Here is a 19,962-nt window from a genome sequence, read left to right on the forward strand (position 1 = left end):
AGTGTAGACTTTATCCCCAACTTAAGGTGCCAAGCAAGTGATGAGTGGGAAGACTGCAGATGAAAAGCAAAATCTTGAAAAGAATAGCCTCAACAGCAAGTGGAGAGTTTTCATAAACAGTAAAAAGAAAAAAAACAGCACCTGGACACTGCATATGCTAACAAAGTATGAACAAATATTAAACGTAAAATAAAATTTATACCAATTTTAAGTTAAAGTGCCCAATAAAATTGCACTGATTGATTTCAAATCTCACTCTTTCCTAACAGGTTTCACAAAAGAACAGAAGGTTATGTCTAATTCCTTTTATATGCACAGACACTCAAGTTCACAGCTTAATTACCCTCAGACAAGGTCTTTGGATTTGGAACTTGGGTTCTCTTAGCAACTACCCAGCACTGCTGAGAAGTTTAATCATTTTCTGTTTTTAAACTAGCAAGACATTACTACATGTCACAGTAAGGAAAAGGGCCTAGAAGATTGTAAAACACACTTTCTTTGCATCCAGTGAGGAAGTCCTCCTTCTATGCGTACCTCGGAAAGAAAGATCACAGAACCACTGAAAAATGAGAAAGGAGGAAAGGTTAAAATATATGTGCTCTGTATTAAGTCCTCCAGCTGTGTCATGTAGTTGCCACACTGAGTGTTCACATACTAGTGGAATCTTCTAGCCTTCAGGTATGTATAGCACTGTTCACATGAGCAGTCAATTCAAGCCAAATGATTATGATACTAGGTTTTACTTTAACTTTTCCATATACTACTTCAGCTAACAGGAAAAATGAAGAAAAAGAATGAGAATGGATATTGCATGAGGATGACAAACCTGCTGCCATCTCCACAGTTTAATAATGCATGAACATACACATTGAGAAAGAGTGACATATAAAAAGTAAAACACTTTTTAACTTTATAGGTATATAAATATAAAATTATACTTTCTACCCCAGCAGATAATTTCAAAGTTGTTATTATTGGCCTTAGTCCTAAAATTTCAGTTGGTGTTTCATCTACTATTTCAGGATTATGATATCACGTGCAAAGTCTACTTCTACCCCAATTCCATTCCCACCTTTTTAATTTTAGAAAGGTAACAAAATAGGAAGTATATTTTTTCCTCAGGAAAAATAAAAAAAAAGACACCAATCCAGATCCCAATCTTTACAAAATCTGGCAAGGAGTGTGACATTCTAGTTTTTGTTTCCTTATCTGATAAATCACAATTGCTTTAAATTCTTGGCACATAAGTAAACCAACAGCTGTATTAAAGGAAAAGCTCCCACAATGTATTACTCACAACCATCTCAATATGATCCCTCCAGAGACAAAAAGCATTTTCAGAGAGAGTCATACGCAAGCCGTGGCTGTCTTATTCCCATAGACTTTGAATGAAATCTCTTGTATTTTTAGCTCCCAGTTTATTTGAGCTAAAATGGGAAGGGGTGGAATTCTACTACTGAAAACTCCCACAACTAATATCAAAAGGACAAAAAGTTAAAATTATTACAAATTACTCTTGTGCACTGAAAATCCAATCAATTGTTAGCAACAAAAAAAATTAATATAACTCTATTTTTATTCCTGGTACAACATCAGGTGTTGGATTCTGATGGGACCTACTGAATAAGTTTAGCTAGTCTTATATTATACTTGGATCTTTGGTAACCGAGTGGTTCCTAGTATCAGTATTTTGACCAGAAAGCCCCTTTTCTGCCTGTGTACTACTTTCTCATACAAAGTAAAACCCAGTTATGTTCTTCTTTCACTTACTAATATATATCTGTGCTCCTTGGTTTGCTCACTTATACCCTAACGTCATCCATGCTCTATAGAAGATTCATTCATTTTATAATCAGAAGGGTCAACAAAGATAACTTAGTCTGTTGTCCTGCACATCTCTAACCACATTTTAGAGTGGGGAATAACTGTGTTATTTATAACAAAGAAAGTCCAACTATTTCAACAATTTGTGACTAAATTAAATCAAATCTGTGAGAGAAATATATAATCTTATTCAAAGAATTCAGACAATGAGATATTTACTACATCTATTACTAAATTGTGCCAGCAGTTAATTGCCATGCTGGTTCTTTTATGGTAACTCTGAACTAGTACACATACTTCAATAAAGTTTGTTAATAGTCTCCTTTTGGAAATAAATTATGTCAAAGATCACTTCATGCACTTCCAGTATATTCATCATTTTAGTCATCTTACACAGTTCTCTCTAGTTTGATTTCCGTTTTTCAAAAGTGACTGCAAAGGACAACTTAACCTACAGAAAGTTTGAAAGTTTGTGCGAGTGAAACTTATGAAGCCAGTTTAAATCAATAAGCCCACCTGAGTTAAATGCAGTTACAAAAACATATTTCCCTTCACACTCTCTAAAACCAAGTGGAACAGTCAAGCACTTTCCTGCTGGACAAACAAACATGTTCTCTTGTAGTTTGTAAATGTAAAGCTCTTTTTTTTTTCCCCATGTGAATATTCTGAACTGCTGACAGGCTCAGTCCTGAGATAGAAATAATGTGAGTTTCCAAATGATATATTCATTAAATACTTGCAAAATGAAATACTGTTTAAGTTTTTTTGTTGCTTGATATGGCACAACAATCATATTCCAGAGAAAGTATATCACCATTAAAGCTAATAATACAGGATACATTAAGCACAGCCTCTAAGGGCTAGGAATTTTGTCTAGGAGGTGAGAAAAGCTTTGGACTTGACAGAGGAAGAACCAGTGAGCATTTATAAAATCAGATAACAGTGAGTGTTCTCTACTTTCTGGTAAAGTGTGTTGCCCAACTTCAGAAAGGCTTTCAACATTACCTGGGGTGACATTTCATATGTCAGCTAGGAAAATGTAGCTTAGATGATTTCAGAAAACCAATCTCAGAAAAGAATATCAGCGTTCACTGTTACAATGGAAGCTGGTATTGAATGAGGCTCCATAATGTCTGTCCTGGATCCAATTCTATACAGTATTTTCCTCACTGATGGGTAACAGACTGAAGTATTTATTTTATTAAATGTTATTCATTTGTAGATGACATTTATATGTGTTAGAAGAACAGAGAAAAGACCAGACTATTCTGTTAGTCAGACAGGAATAAATCTGAAATAAATTACAAGAGTCTACAGGACAAGAATTCTAAATTATCTTGGCAAACTGGAGATAGCACATGGGAAAAAAACAGAGCAAAAGTAAGGATCACTACAAATCAGTATAAATCAGATGTACAAAACAAGATGGGAAAGAAGTACAAAAGTATGCTTGAGTTTATTCTGCGTTACACAGTGACTGAGCGAACAGTGTCATGTTTTTGTAAATAAGGCAAACATTACAGTGTGAAGGATGTAGACAAATACCACTGGCTGGGCTTATAAAGTAATCGTATTGCTCTGTTCAGTGCTTGTAAAGCATCATATAGAAGGAAATCATGCTTCAAGAAAAAAAGAAAACAGGACGAAATGGAGAATCTCCAAAGTAGAGCAAGTAGAAGATTAGAAGTCTAGAAAACAAAATGTAAACGTTGAATAGAATTAACTGTATTTCTTCAGGTTAGGTAAAACAGAATAATTAAATTTTTTTTAAGTGTGATAGTAATCTTCCATGCTTTAAAGGCTGTTGCAGAAGGAAAGAGAACAATTTCTTTTCTGTGGCATGACAGACAGTAAAATAACTGATGGGCTTAACCTGCAGGAAGGAAGATTCAAATTTCATATTAGCCTTCAAAGATAAGGAGAATAAAACATTGGATCAGGCCACAGGTTTTTAAGAAGCAGTTCAATAAACATATGTAAGCAATTGGCATCAGCTGATCCTATTACAGGACAGAAAGATGGACTAGGGCTCAAGGTCCACTGCAGCCCTATGATTTGCTTAGACCATGAAAAAGAAGTATCTTGGATGTGAACATCTTAAGTCACTGCCACATACATGCTGAATGCAGCACTTAAAACACGCTGGAAAAATACCACACTCAAAATTGCCTTACTAGGAGAAAAGAGGTATTGACTCTTGCCTTTCAATAACACCCAAGTTTCTGAAACAAGATCACCATCAATTAGACTGCTGATATTAAAAATGCACTTTAGGGGACAACAATCAGAGCACGTGTTTAACTCAAGGGGCTCTAGAGAAAAACTACCAAACCAAAAATAAATCAAAAGAAGTTTCAGAAGAACCTAGCTGGCCACAGACTGTTAGAGCAGTCCCAGTGATGGCTAAACCTTGGTGAACTTTTCAAACACACATTTTCTAGCCTTCGAACTTCTAGCAGTCACCTACCCCTCAAACTGGAACCATGTGTTTTCCACCCTGAGACTAGATACCCGTCTGCAGCCACCTGTTTACTGGCTGTGATTACCTCTGCTAGTCTCACTTAGGTTCATGTTTTGTAGTTTTGCTCTTTCTGCTGACAACTCATAAAATCGGTGTTCAAGCAGTCTTATTAGGGAATTTCTGTCATCTTGGCTGCAGGATCTGTGCAGCATCTACAGCCGTTATTAAACAGATTACAAAAATACCATGAAAACAAAGACAATAACGGAAAGTTAAAGCGAAGATCTCAGAAACCTCCCAAATTGACAATATTGCAATTGCTGCACTGCAGCATTACCTAAACACCCACTTATTAGGCATGTTTTACCAGTGAAATTCTCTCCAACTCAGATGACAATAGGTGTATATTACCACTACTCCTAGTATTAAAGTTTAAACTACATACTTCCAACTAAGTACAGCTCGATCACTGTGAAATTAAAACAATTGATAACACTCAAAGTCTACTGCCAAAACTCTCCTACTTGATGGTCAGAAGGCATAACTGTTAAATAAAATCCATGTTCAAGACACACAACTAAATACTTCCCAGCTTTAAGAATTCCTGCACTTTGGAGATCACTATATCTCTGTGATTAAGACATTAACGGCAGGCCTCTGGAATCCCTCAGCACAGCTCTTCATCCATTGCCAACCTGTTCTTGCTGGATCAGTACTGCCTCCCATCATGCAGTAATTCTTAACCGAATATTTCTGAAATATCCCAGATTTTTGTCTAAGTATACATCTGTGAGAAAAAGCAGAGAGTTGCACCTGAAAACATCAGAAGTGCATATGAAGGAGGCAGGGAAACAGAACTGGGGATTTCTAAAATACTTCAGCAGTTCTGAGATCAAGATACCCTCCAGTGTAAGGAGTTACCTACCCCTTGTTCGTCTGAATCTCTTGTGCTCCCACAGGGGGTTTTCAGCCCCACATATGTAGGTACTTGTTGAATGCTTGTCAGAGACGGTAAGAGTAATTCCTTCCTGTCCTGTACCCTTTGGTAGCTATCCAAAAACCAAGAGAATTAGAAGGAGGGGGAAAGAATGTGTGAGTCACAATGGGATTTTTAATTTGTAAATGGCATTTATAAGGCTGATGTTGAAATATTTCATCCAATTCTGACATCCAAATTTTAAAGAAATTATTACAGGTGTGGAGGTATCAGAAAAGGTGTGAAGACAAAGGACTCAGGAGATAGAAAGATGTACAGCAGGAGATTGAAGCATTTTAGATCACTTAAGATATCAAGGTGATTTGATTGAAATGACTTATGTTATAAGAACTTCCCACAGGAGAGGGGTACTAGGTACTAAGTCTATCTAGGATGTGATGTAAAAGCCAAAGTAATTCAAATTAGAAAGGTAATTTTTTAGCAGATGGGAGGACAAATCATTAGAATAAGCAATCATTGTAAGAATGCTCGAGCCATCAAGTTACTGGGCTTTGTACATGGATAGCATATAAAGTTATACTGAGAGAAGACCAGACAATGATCTAATGGCTCTTCTTGGTCTTAAAATCTATAAATATTTTAGTAGAGAAGTACAGTGTGCTGTGATGTGACTACTTGTTATGCTTCTGGATTCAAGTCAGTTGACCAAGTACACTCCTGAAGGCTACATATGCTGGGCGAAGAATAAGGCACTCTTCTATCACCAAGCAACACAGTGTTCTTGGTGTCATATGATTTTTCTCTCCGTTATATATTAATAACAGTCTGCACAGAGCTTTCTCAAAACAAGGTCCCAAATCACTTTTGGGATTAACTAACAAACTAATAAACTAACAAAATAGATGACATGGGCAGTTTCAGAAGGCAGTTGAGATTTTCCACCAACCATCTGTTGTTTAAACAAAATTGAGCAGTTGCATAGATTGAGAGACAGTTACTAATTCAGGTGGCCTTTTAAACTTTAACTGTTTGACAGCAAAGAATTTAAAATTTAAAAAATATTTCTAGAACCATTCCAGCTCCCCTGGATAAAAATGAAGCTATCCATCTCCACCACAGGTAAGGTCCAACACAGATGTAAGTTTTCAGAAAATTTAAGTATATAGTTATGCAAGTAAGCATAGATATGTCAGATATCACTGAGAATAATGGATCCACAGAGAGGAAACAGATTATCCCATACAGCTTGTTCATTGTTCATGTCTGTACTTACTTTTTCCTGTGGTTCTATTAAGAACCATATAAAATGTTTGACTGTAGTGTATTAAGAATATCAAACTTCACTATAGCAGTTCTCCTATGAAATCTCTGATGAGAAGTATTAAAATGACCAATCATCTCTGCATCTATATATGTATTGAGAAATACAGGACAGCAAAGCACAAAATTTGCGTGGTTATCTTGCATTTAAAGAAAGACACACTACAAACAACAACAAAAATCTTTGCTGAAAACATTATGTATTACTTTTCTTTATACAAGTCCTGTGTACCTCAGTACAGTTTAATCGTGATTCCCAGGAAATTTTTGTCCCTTTTTTAGGAATGCATATATATATATATATACAATGTAGATATAATAATATTTAGTTCACATATTCTTCTACACATACACCTACACAGTAGTAGTATTCATTCCTAGATATCCAATCACAACCTATTTAAAACTATTACCATCTGCAATGTAAATGGCATGTTTTCTCATGTAATATCAATCTAAAAATTACTGTCATTTCCATAAACTGAACACATGTCCAAAAAGAAGCGGTAGAGGTAGAGATCTCTTCCAGATCCAGCAGGAAATTCAAGAAATCCCTTAGTTCATCATGATTGGGTACCTATGACTTTAAAAGTGCTTTAAAGGACTTCTCATACCAAGTGTGATCAAGGGATCACAATTCTCTCATAAGAATTCATATTTTTAATTACTTTTTTATATTAGTGGATGTCATTTTTTACAATAGCTTTTAACAACAAAAGAGGAGCATCAGCTGGAGAAAGTACAGAGGAGTTTAACAAATGGGATCAGAAGTCTAGAAAGCATGTTCTACTGAAAGAAGTAGATTTGTTTAGTCTAAAAAAGAGAAGACTGAGGAAAGCTATGATAACAGTTTTCAACTATGTAAAAGGTTGTTGTAATAAGCCTTCCTCATACCCACAGGGGATAGGGCAAGAAGCAATGAGCTTAAATTAGAGCAAACATGACTTAAAGATCAAGAAAGGCATTTTACGGAACACTGGAAACTTAAGCTTTAAATTTTTAAAGCTTACCTACATAAAAATTATGTTGAGTATATAAATGTAGCAAGAACTAAATTTACTAATTAGCATGTACTGCAGCACAAATAGAAAACAGATGCATTGTGAAAGACCACAACATTTGTCCACATGGACACTATGGCCAAATCACCCAAGTGCTGACACAGAACCATGGAACTTAATGAAACAGTCAGATTAATTTCTTCCATAATGGCCAAAAGCTGAAGATCAGTGCTGTACAAGTACTTGATAACTAACTCTTACTTTTGCTTAAGAATATTTCAATTTTCACTTTGTTGCTGACTTAGTTCAGTTCAAGTACGAGGACAGAATTTCAAAATTCTAAGAATAATTCTGATTTGGTCAGGGAAACTCAAAATCAAAAACAGTGAAAAACACTCAATAAGGTAGCTGTTCTCCATACATCACAAGTTTAAGTAAATCATTCTCATATCAAAAGAAAAGCATTTCACCCTTTCTCCCACCAGAGTTGCTTATTATTGACCTCTGGCTGTAACCATTCTCTTTTCTAAAAATCATTCTGAAGAGTCTGGAAAAGCAGAAATATAAGTAACTATTAACTAATCACTGACATTCAAATCATTTCATCAATGTCTACCCCACAGACAATCTTTCACTTTTTTCTTTAAGGAGAGGAAAATTCTGAGCTGAATGCTGGAAGTCTTACTGAATTCACCTCAGTGGTAGTCATACAACAAAACAGGCAATAATCACACCTTGTGATATGAGGTAAAAACTGTTTCTCAGTATGTTTACTTCAAAAAAGGAGCGACAGGAATTTTTGTGCCTATATATCACCCGGAGATTTAAAAAACTATAGAAACCTAACTAAAGCATAGTGCTTTACTAGTTTTCTGTTTGGAAAGGAAGAAATATGTTTTATTTTCTTCTCCAAAATAAGACTTAGATACTGAACAGTACCCATATTTTCACTAGAATCATACTTAACTTCTTACTTAGTTTTGATGTTGAACAAAGCAAAAAAGTATCAATTCCACAGAGTGACAGGTATTTAAATCAAGAATTATCTCGGTCACAGTAATTAGCACTGTTTCTGTTAGATGCCCTTTACTCCACTGGACACTTTGCACAGTATACTTTTAGCCATGGCAAGACTCTGAACTAAACCATTCTGTGTATAGTTCAAAGCTCTGCTTTGCTGACAGATACAAGTTCTATTTAATCAAGGAAACATTCCTTTCAGTATTTGTTCTCAAAAGACATCTCACATCTTCAAGGAGTTGAGGTTTGGATAGAACCATTTTGTTAATGGAGCACTAAATTAAGATTAGTAAATCAATCAACATGAATAATCTTCATCTGACAGGGAATTCTAAAAAAAACAAAAAAAAATTGCTTTGGATGAGAACTTAATCACACATAGCCTGAAAGAGTGGTCATCTTGATCCAATACGGGTTTTTTAATAGATTTCTCACTGCCTCCACAGTCAGACATACCTAACACAAGGACAACATAGAGCAGATTTTCTTTCCTTCATTAATCTTGGACTAAATAACAACATATTATATACCTGCTAGAAGCATTCACCAAATACAGACCTAAAAATATATGGAAGAGCACAGCAGCTGCTAATGAAAACCCAATAAATGTCATTGTCCTGGGCTCAGGCTGCAATCTCAAGTAGCTTCACAGTTTCCTCAAGAGTAAAGGTGATTCACTTGAACAGTTTATTACCTTGAATACTCCTTTTGAAAAAAGCTTTGCAGCCCTCACAAGACCAGACCCCATAATGGTAGCCTGAAGCGTAGTCGTTACAGACAGCACAGTACCGGGTCTCCTTGGTGGACTCCATGGACAGGCTCCCTTTCTCATTGGTACTGGACATCCTCTCCCGGATGCTGTGGCGCCTGTTATCAGAGCTTGGCCTGTTAATAGCAAAAAACAAGCATAATTCTTTCTCCTGCAGACTGTGAGAAAGAAAGTTTTGAAACGACAGATGGACCAAAAAAAAAAAATCTTTTATCCCTCTCTGTCCTGTTCTAGTTGGAAAGGTGTAGAACCAGTAAGATACAGCGGAATTTCTCACAAATCAATCTGATGTTATTAGGCATTGTACCTTGAAAAAATTAAAAAGCTATTTGATAAATTAATCAATTTTTCTCAAGACATTACAAAGGAATACAAAAATATCAACATTATTCTTGTGTACCTGCTCCTGTCCAAAGGGTTCAGCATGACTTGCACCTGAATTTGCAAGTCACTTAAATTATTAATCAGGCTATTTTCAAGTATTATTGCCCAATTAGAGATGCGAACTTTCCTTACATTGTCAAATATATAATACTGCATAAAACAGTCCCTATTCTCATTACAATACCATTTTCTTAAAAGTTAAGATATGCTTTTAGCACAACAAGAAAAGTCAGATGGTATTAAAAATTGTTGCCAAAGAATTTTCGTTCTAGTAACGTACATGTTACTAGACATGTACTAGACAGACTCGAAATCCGCATGACCCACATGTGCAGTATGCTGCTGAATGAAAACCAAACAAATCTATAGTGTAAATGGCAATGAATTCACATCTAGAGAATCTGGTAAGAGGTTATTATGGGTAGCTGCTGCAGACATGGTAAACAATATTCAAAAAGATGAGAGGATGTGAAATTACCAAGGGAACCAGCAACGAACTCTGGGATTGCTCCTGGAAGGCAAACAGCTCTCGAAAAACATGCTTTGTCCCAGAGATACAGTTGGGAGTGACAGCATCAGACAAGCTAAAGCATGAAGATTCCTACTGTTCACAGTAATTATCCACTTACCATGCTTTAATGGCTGGTTAGTGAACAGGTGGTTCTTACCTCCCCAGAGTCCCAGCATTTTGTCAGACAAATATATCCCAGTTTTGAGCCTCTGAGACTCTCTTTCAGGTTTCTTCCTACAGACCTAATTTTGCCTTATTCTCTTCAGCACAGCAAAACTTCCTTTGTTTTGATGAACTGAGGCATCTGGCACCAACAGCATCTTCCTGCTCCAAACCAATACTCCCCAGCAGCTTTCTGATTACTCTATGTATGCTCAACTATTCTCTTTCATCTAGCCAAAGATCCCTGACATTTCCTGCTACAGTCCATCTCAATGCCCAAAAGCTTTCAACCAGCCAAAGCCACCTGCACGCTCTCACACGTCCTGCCAGCCACCCCCTTGAGACTTTTTATATATAATTTCTGTACTCAAATACGATATTTTCATTCTGTTATTACAGAAACATGGGGCTTCACCATGTTAGACAGCAGAAACTGCTACAACCATCATTCAGGAAAACTGCATTCTTTAAACCTGAAGTTCTTTACCAAGCCTTATATACCAGCTAATTTTGAACATTTATTTAAATAATTTTTGTTTCCTTTGGGCTTGTGCAAGACAGAAGAAACTGCAAATGATGAAGTGCTGACATGGCACAACTCTGGCTTTTTAGTGAGATAGGAAAACAAGAATGTCATAATTCTGACAACATGAGTTTAACAAAGTAGGCAAGGAAAAAAAAATCCTTGCATATTTTAGGTGTTAAAATGTGAAAAGGTGGAAATAATATCATTAATAAATTGTTATGGATACAAGACATACATTGTTCGTGTAACTATCTTTTCTAGCCCACCAAACCTAGGTAGTTTTTTAATTCTTCTCCAGTTCCTGAATCTTCCTTTGAATTTGCTTTATCCCGGTGCCTCATTTAATTGACTTATTTTTTTTCTACTGAGCACTCATCAAAGCTGTTGTTTCTTATCTTCTCCACCCCATTCTCCTCTGCCTGTAGCTCGATCACCTAATTCATCCTCTCAGTATAACTTTAAATTAACCATGATGTGGCTTTTTAAAAAAATATTCTTTTAGGTGTATATAACTACAACAATGTTTTAAATATTTGAAGTTAAATATTAAGCAAGCAAATAACTGTCAGTATCATTTTAACAGCAATAAACTAGTCTGTTAGGTATACATGACCACCTGGTAGATATTAATAATTTTTTGATCTTATTTCTTTTTCCAAACTGTTACAAATATGCATGTTATACAAGAATAGGTTCCCAAAATTATTTTCATATCAGTAAGAACTGCAAATAAATTACAGTTTTATAAAGTCTAACTTTTAAGTTGTCTTTTTAAAAAAGCACTTTAAAAAACAGTAAAAGGAAAAAAATTTCAAGTTCCAAAACAATGACATATTTTTGCAGGTGTATAGTAATTTTCCAACACCACACACACAGACACACAGACTTACTAAAGCGATCCTAGGTTCCTAGTTGGATACAAAAGAAAACACTGCAACTAACAGGTAAAAAACCACAACAGAGTAAAGAAATACAAAAAAGTATCAGTCATCACTCAGTCCAGATAATTTAAATTTTTATCTTTTCAGAATATTTATCTTCATTCAGATCAAGACTAGGCTCACAAACACATTTTTATTAAAATTATATTTAAGAACACTAAAAAATTACTGAAAAATAGCCTGAAACAAAAAAAAAAAAGCTTTTTCTATCTAGAACATATAAGAAAATTCATAAATAATGTACACTCTGAAGAAAATAAGATGCATAAACACCAACAAGGAAGATGCAGTAAACACAGACATATTTTGCCACGCTGCTTGTGGGGAGTCTGTCCCACAGGTTCTGTCCATCCTCAGTCACACAAGGAGGCCACATTTTCAGAGGGAGGCTGTGGGCAGAAGCTATGAGACAATATGCTCCCTGTGATCTGTGGCACAAGGGATAGCAGACAGAGGGGAGCAATGCCACCACTCTCACCTGCTTATAATGCCCATGCATCTTGTACTTGACTTAGACCTCCATTGCCTTCCTGCACACAAACTTGTTACATTGAAAAAGCACTATAAATCTGTTAATGCAGACCTTCACAAAGCAAGATGAGTCTAAAATGGCCTTGCTGTCTTCCCCAAAAAAATCAGTGCCACTCGAGCACCACTTGAGCAAGGTTTTGCAAACTGGTCTTGCAGAGTCATCATATTCAGGCTCTTGTGAACCACAGCAGGAAGCACACTAACATACCCCTAGCCCCATCCTCCCCAGAAATAGCATCCTGCCTCCCATTTCCATTTATACAATGGAAATGAAAGCTGGTAATAAATAAAGTCTAGTACTTACTAGAGGAGATGGGGAGGAAATCTTTTTGGGAAAAGAGCATCCCATTAACACAGAGCTTGCTAAATCAAAATAACATCTCAAATTTCATCCAGAAATCAGCTGATAGTTAGTGCACATCACAGACCACTGATGCTGTGTCCTGACAAAAAATAAGTCTGCTCTTCATCCAGTTTTCAGTGACGTTTCAAGGGTTAGCCTTCTGGAGAACATAGTGCAACAACCTAACCCAACTTTAATAACTTTGGCAAGATCATCGTTCCCAAAATACAACAGCAGAACCTTTCAACAATTTCCTTTGTCATCTATTCAAACAATAACAAAAAAAGACCAAAAGTTCTTGTCAACTATGTTTAACAAAGAGAAACACAAATCAAAAAGAAAGAAAACCCCAGATAAAGCCCTCCCTCCAAGGCCCGCAACAAAACAGAACAGATTAGAAAGCAAAAAACCCTCAGAATTTACTGCTCATTTCCAAATGTAATAACACAGCAGACATAAAATGGAAAGTGTTTTGGACCTACAGAGCAGGACAAACTTGTCTTCCACACTCACTTTCGTATTTTTCCACCTATGTCGAACTGAATCTGCTCTTCAATAAATGTGTTAGCAAACAAGACACCTCTGCTTTAAACATTCACTCATGTCTGCAACTCTGAGTCAGCCAAGAGATCATTAACCCCATGTTGACTGTAAGGTAAAAAGAATTTGTATATGAGGGAATTACAGTTTTGTAATGTAAACTCAGTTTTTTACATCACGGTAATCTGACTGGCACACAGAATGAATTTAGGATAGCCCACAGTGCACAATCCACCCAACACCGAGGTAAGGTCCAATTTATTCACAATCCCAGCTTTTTCTGAAATAAAGATATTTCATAGGTAGGAGGGCTTAAGGGAAAAGTTATTTAAGCAGCTAAAGGAGACACCTTGCAAAATTCTAGTTTTCTGAATTTACTTTCATATCAGAAACTTTAATCTACAACTGCTAAATCTTTCTTACTAGAATAGATAGAAGTTCCCAGTGTAAAAAGCCTCAAAACTAATGGCCATTTCAAATGCAGTCAAGGTCTAGCACAAATGCTTTTCCACACATTGGACTTCTTATAACACCATTCTGCTATTCAATATGAAATTAATTAACTTGCTGTTAGAATGTGAATTTCCATATGGGGCAAAATATTCATGAAAGATTATTTGAACAGAAATAAGTGCTTGAAAATACTTAAAAGACATCTCAAGAAGCACTGCAGTAGGAATGACTAAATATACAAATAAACAGAAAATTGCCAAGTACACTAAACACCTCAAAACTGTCCTCTCAGAAAGCAGCTCCACTGAAGCTGAAAAAAAATCATATGCCATCCAAATGAAAATGCTGGCTTAAAACAAATATCCCAAAATGCCTAGGGCTGTAATTAAGCTAAATACAACTTGACGATGGAGAGAGAAAATCTTACACCACGCTGTATATCAAATAGATAGAATCACAGGGTATTTTAGGATAGATGGGACCTTGGGAGGTGGCTGAGCCAGAATTGGCACAAAATGGGCTACAGCAACAAGGGTGGGTTCCAGCAACGGGATCAGAAGCCAGCATCACTCCTTGGCTGATCCTCCACCAGGGATGAAAATCAGCTGGGGCTCACCCTAGGGCCTGATTGCGAGTGATTCCTGATGCATGGCTCTGAGCACATTTCACTCACACAGCTAAACTCTCTTCCTCCTCAAAACAGGACGGTTTTGTCTATGCCACCAAGGGAGAAGGACCCTTGCATAGCTCCTGCCTGAATCATGTCCTAGAAGAGGATTACTCAGCCAGGCCAAACTGTGCCTGGGAGTGTGAAGCTGTTAAGCAGTGAGAGCCATCATGCTGGTGTTTGCACCCATGCCCTGGTCTTGTTTAGGTAGCTAATATATATGTAGGCCTTTCTTGCCCCACTATCTTCAGTTTATTCCCTGGTCACCAGGAAGTTAATGTCTCTGGCTGCAGCATCAAAAATGAGAGCAATAAGCATTTCACAGTGATGATGTCCCTTCCAGCTTAGTGCCTACCTCACTAAACGTGACATTTCAGTTAATCTTCAATTTCTGTATGGGATAAACATAGCTGTGAAAGTTTGACACTCCTGGGTAAAAATAAGCTATAGGATGAGAAGGAGCTGTCTGTAATTCAAATCTCTATATGGACTGCATGGCCAGTCCCTTCTCTTCCGTCTCCCACGGCCTTGCACAGCCCCCTGTGCCTTCACAAGTCTTTTCACCAGAGTGCAACCAGGATGGCCACCAGAGCAGAGCTGCACAGCAGCACCCCTGCCACCTGTGACAACCATGCGGGAGCAGACCTTCATGCTGGAGAAAAGCTCCTCTGGTCGCTTCATCATTACAACGGTATGTAGTGATAGAACAAGGTAATGGCTTTAAACTGAAAGAGGGTAGATTTAAATTAGATGTAAGGAAGAAGTTCTTCATGGTGAGGGTGGGGAGGCACTGGAACTGGTTGCACAGAGAGGTTGTAGATGCCCCCTCCCTGGAAGTGTTCAAGGCCAGGCTGGATGGGGCTTTGAGCAATCTGGTCTAGTGGAAGGTGTCCCTGCCCATGGCAGGGGGGTTGGGACTAGATGATCTTTAAGGTCCCTTCCAACCCAAACCATCCTATGATTCTACGATTCTCTCATTGGTTTCAAGGATCTGGCTCATATCTGCTCCCCTCCTTCAGGGTGAGTGCAGAAACACCTAAATAGGACTACCTGTGTAGAAGACCCTAAGCTAGTGTAGTGAATGGATGAGGTGAAGAAATAATTGACACAAAGGATTGAGGAGAGACAATATGAAGAACTACTTTAAAAATAACAGAAGATATATGTGAAGGCCAACTAAGAAAAAAAATGGCAAGGAAACCAACAGGATAGACCTCAGTGCAGGAAAAAGAAAATAATGATAACTGACAGGAGAGAAAATTAGGAAAAAAAAATACAAAATAAATCAAGTTATATGAAAAATGAATAATAAAATAATCTTGAAATATTGACAGTATTTCACAATGTATCAGAAAATTTATTTTATAGTCAGAAGACACTGGAATGTTTTCTTCAGAACTAGAATAAAATACAATTTTATTTGGTAACTAAAGTAAAATAACTTCGGAGAAATACCTCAGTATTGACCAAGAAATGGTAGTGTTGAGGACGGGCTGTGTCAACATGAAAACAAAAGCATATCTTCTTAGGTCATCAAAACTTCTTACTCAACATGAAATTAAACATTTCCTTTGACATTGGTTTTATCAACTTTTTCATCCTTAACTCTGGTTAATTTTAAAATGAGTGATTGAAATACTACATTTGGATATGTCAAAATTAAACCATGCCATGTATGAAGAAAAATCTCCTCTAAAGATATTTGCTAAAGTCAGTATAAATTTGCACATCTTTTCAGTCCCTTAAAACGTCATTTTTGACAAATTTAATTTTTTTCTCAGATCTGTCACTAATATTTGCAGACTGGATTAAAGTCTAGAGAGATGTGTCTACGCACAGTGACTATGTGGTCCATGGCATCTCCAGCCACATTTCCTGGAGGTTCTATTGATGGGAGGGAAAGGGAGTCCAGGCTGCTCATTCACATGATTAATACCTGAATTTGGATGTTTTCAGTATTTTCCTCTTACATACTTCTACTCCTGGGATCAGTTTTGAATGGTTTATAAATGTGAGCTAATAATTTTGCAGCTGATCCCCTTGACAACATAGACGTTTGCCCAAATTTCTGAAAAATTGGAAGCTTTTCTCAGGGGTGGCAGGGGGATGGGGAATGGGTTTAAAAGAGGAAAGAGATCAATCTATTTGTCAGTTCAACAGGTTTGAAATTTAAATTTATACAGAAAAATCTTCGAAATAAATACTGAGAAACTGGTTCTGTTTCATTCTATTTCTCAGCGCTGTTGGAATTGAAACTACAATTCACAGGGTCATTTTCATTAATCTTAAGTGAAGAGTGGTGGTGTAGCTGTACCTCACAGAGTAGCCCAGAATTCAAACAGTTCTGAAGCAATGGCATTTTTTTTGTTTTCTATTTATGCACAGAAGCTTAATAATTTCTTTCTGTACATAAGGTGAATGCAGAAACATCCACACACATGCTTTATATGAATATATATTAAAAGAAGATTAAGATTTTAAATATAGCACATGGCTGTACTGCACCTTGCAAATGCAACTGAAAGCTTCATTTATCCCTCCTGTGGATATGTCTGTTATCTGTAATTATATGACCATACTTTTCAAGGACAAGAGTTCATCAGTGCACAGAATAAAAATAATTTATTAAATAAGCAGCTATTCTGTCTTTGTTGTTTGGGTTTTTTTTTTCCTGACTGTTCAGCATCTGGGGCCTTACAATCAGCACACTATCTGAATTCAGCTATAACATTAGAATTTCCTTCTAGTATTTCTGTGCCACTATTTTAGCAGTTAACAGGTGCTAATGAATGTATTTTTCCAATATTCTTGTGAGTTGAAAGGATAAAAAACGAGCCTGAGAGAGATTAAGGTCAAAAGTATATACTGAGTTATATGCAACATCAGTTTTTTAAGTACCCACCATTAAATAGGATTTTGAATGTTCAGAGTGCTACTTCCCTTGTCTGCAATGGCAAGGGTAAATGTTCAACACTTAAATAAATCAGACTGTAGGACTTCCATTCAGCACAAAGAAAATTACAACACAACAGGAAAATACTTGTGAGGAGTTTGATTTAAATGGTTTCTGAACTTCTCAGAAGCATTTGTGGCAGAATTAGAGAGAGAATTTAGTTCTTCAGGCCAGCAATCAGCTGCCTTCACCTAATATTCTTGAAATGTTTGCCTTGTTCTTTTTTTTTTAATTAGGTCTTTGTGAGAAGTGAGTAGAGAATTTACAAACAATGACATATTTCACCATATGAGCATGACACGTTCCAGAGTTCATCCTTTTCATATATTGAAACAGCAGTTCACTTAGGATTACCTTATAATTATGAAATTAATTATTATAATAATAATAATCACAAAGGCACAAAGGCACAAAATAAGATTTGCACAAGTCACCTTGATTTCAGCTTATTAAAAATACAAGTTTGCAAATAACATTTTTTCTGCATGTAGCTTCTCATCTTCTAAAGAGAACATCTAGAAAATCAAAAATGTTATCCTTCTGCCTCATATCTATAGTCACAGATGGCAGGGATGGTACTTGGTGCACCTCTCACTTGCCTTAATGCAGCAGGCAATGGCAGGAGATCATTCTTATTCCCGAGCAGCAGAGGAAGAATGTCAGTGATACCTGCTAAGGGCTGTAAATAGTGACATTACAGGTCCTTTATTCTACACCAGTTTAGCAGAAGTAAAAGCTAGTAAATACACAGAGGCTGCTGCCACTGCTGTCAGTGGGAACGTCTGCTCTGTCATCCCACAGGTGTTCTTTGTCAAGTGCTCTCTCTTGACCCACCCAGATCCTCTTGTCCCATCCTTACACTTACCTCCACCTTTGGGTTTTTCCTTCCAGTCTCAGTCTCCCTGTCCAGAAAAGACAAACGCCTCTCCTCCAGTGTCTGGCCTGACTCTGCCTGGCTACTTCTCCCATGCCCAGACTCCCCACAGGCACCTCATCCAAAGCGCTCCTTCTCCATACACCACTACTTATTTTCCTTGTGTCCTGGGCAGGAAGGCTGCACTCTTCTGCCTCTCCCTGTACCACTGTAACCCAGTCTGCCATGATTACTCTTGTTAATATACAATCCTACTTTTTTTTGACCTGCCCCACCAGTTCCATAGGCATATACTGAGATTTGTAATTAAAGGATTGAAGGACCTTAGTATTGCCATTTGTTGACTATGTATAACTTGTTAATCATAAAAGGACAAAATTATATATTTCTTACCAAGGCTAAACTTAATATTTCTAAAATTCTGTGGTGAGCAGCTCATTATAAATGCTATGAAGTATCAACAAGAAAAACTATGATGTTGCAAGTCAGTCCAAACAGAATTTAAAAATTTAAAGTTTAAGAAAAAATCAAACAGAAACAAAACCAACACAAATATTTCTTTATAATACCTTTAAAACTATGAGATTTCATTTATGTATAGGGCCTTGCCTTATATAATTTGCACTTCTGTCTTTTCTCCTCTGGACTGGGACTGCACCTCTTCTAAGGCAAGCCTTCATCACAGTAACCATTCCCACTGGAGCCCTGAGGTTCTGTATGCCAGGACACTCTGCCCATGGGATAAAATGGAGGCCAGAAACACATCTTTGAAGAACCAATTGAGAGATGCCATGCAAGCTTGAATATGGGAAAAATGCCATAATATTTCTTGCCAGAATTTCACTTCTGAAATAAGAAAAAAAACATTGTCCTCTTAACATTTTGAAGACTATTGAAATCAGCGCAGAAATTTAGTTTCTGCAAAGAAAATGTTCATACAAGAAAATTTCTCATTTTAATTTTCAAGGGAAAAAATATTTTCTCTGGGATTTTCATTTTGCAGAAATCCCAGTTTTAAAAACTTTTGACAGAAAGATATTCAAACACCAAGAAATAAACATGTATATAATAAGCAAAAAGAATCTACAGACACATCCATATCTACAGTTCTGCAGTGTTAAGCAGGAGCAGAAGTTGCTGCTAACTCCACCGGTAGTCAAACTGCCCTGCAGTCTCCAGGTGAAAGTGACAGAAACAGACCTACAGAAATTACATACTCTGCAATCGCTATCTACTAGCATTCAGTAAAGAAGGGACAGAGTATGGCTTGAAAGATTATATATCTAGACCTGCCCCATGAGAACTTGTTTTAACTTGCCCTTACAACATTTCCAATGATCAAGCCTCTCTCCATGGACTGTTTGCTGCCTCACTATCTAATTTCCAGCCTCAGTGCTCTCTGCTGGAAATTAAGCTCATTTGTTCTCAGCTTTTTCCAGTTAGCCCGGAGAACAATTCAGCTGCTGCCCTCTTAGTACACATCTTCCCTTTGTAAGGCTCCTGCTACGCCACCTCTCAGCCTCCAGCCTTCCTTCCAGAGTCTCCTCTCTAATTCTCCCATCCTCTTGCTGATCTCATAAAGACTTTGCTTCCCCTTAGTGGGCATAAAACTCTGAAAGAGGCCTTGCCGGTCTCTCCTACAACAGCATATTGACCTGTTCATCTGTTTTTCTTTTCACAGAGTAACATTTGTCTTTTCTGCAAAAGATTGCTCTGTTGGCTTGTATTTAGCTTATGATCTTCTC

The 19,962-nt window shown here is 37.0% G+C and overlaps 1 protein-coding gene across 1 annotated transcript in view; it reads right to left on the minus strand.

Annotated features, from left to right (window-relative positions):
• ESR1 (estrogen receptor 1) overlaps positions 1 to 19,962 on the minus strand; it is a 158,911-nt gene that overhangs the window by 73,638 nt on the left and 65,311 nt on the right. The window contains 1 exon segment of the mRNA XM_074862837.1: positions 9,258 to 9,448. Coding sequence (XP_074718938.1) covers positions 9,258 to 9,448 — 191 coding nt within the window.

Source organism: Strix uralensis, chromosome 3 (assembly GCF_047716275.1).
Source record: "Strix uralensis isolate ZFMK-TIS-50842 chromosome 3, bStrUra1, whole genome shotgun sequence".
Taxonomy (NCBI): domain Eukaryota; kingdom Metazoa; phylum Chordata; class Aves; order Strigiformes; family Strigidae; genus Strix; species Strix uralensis.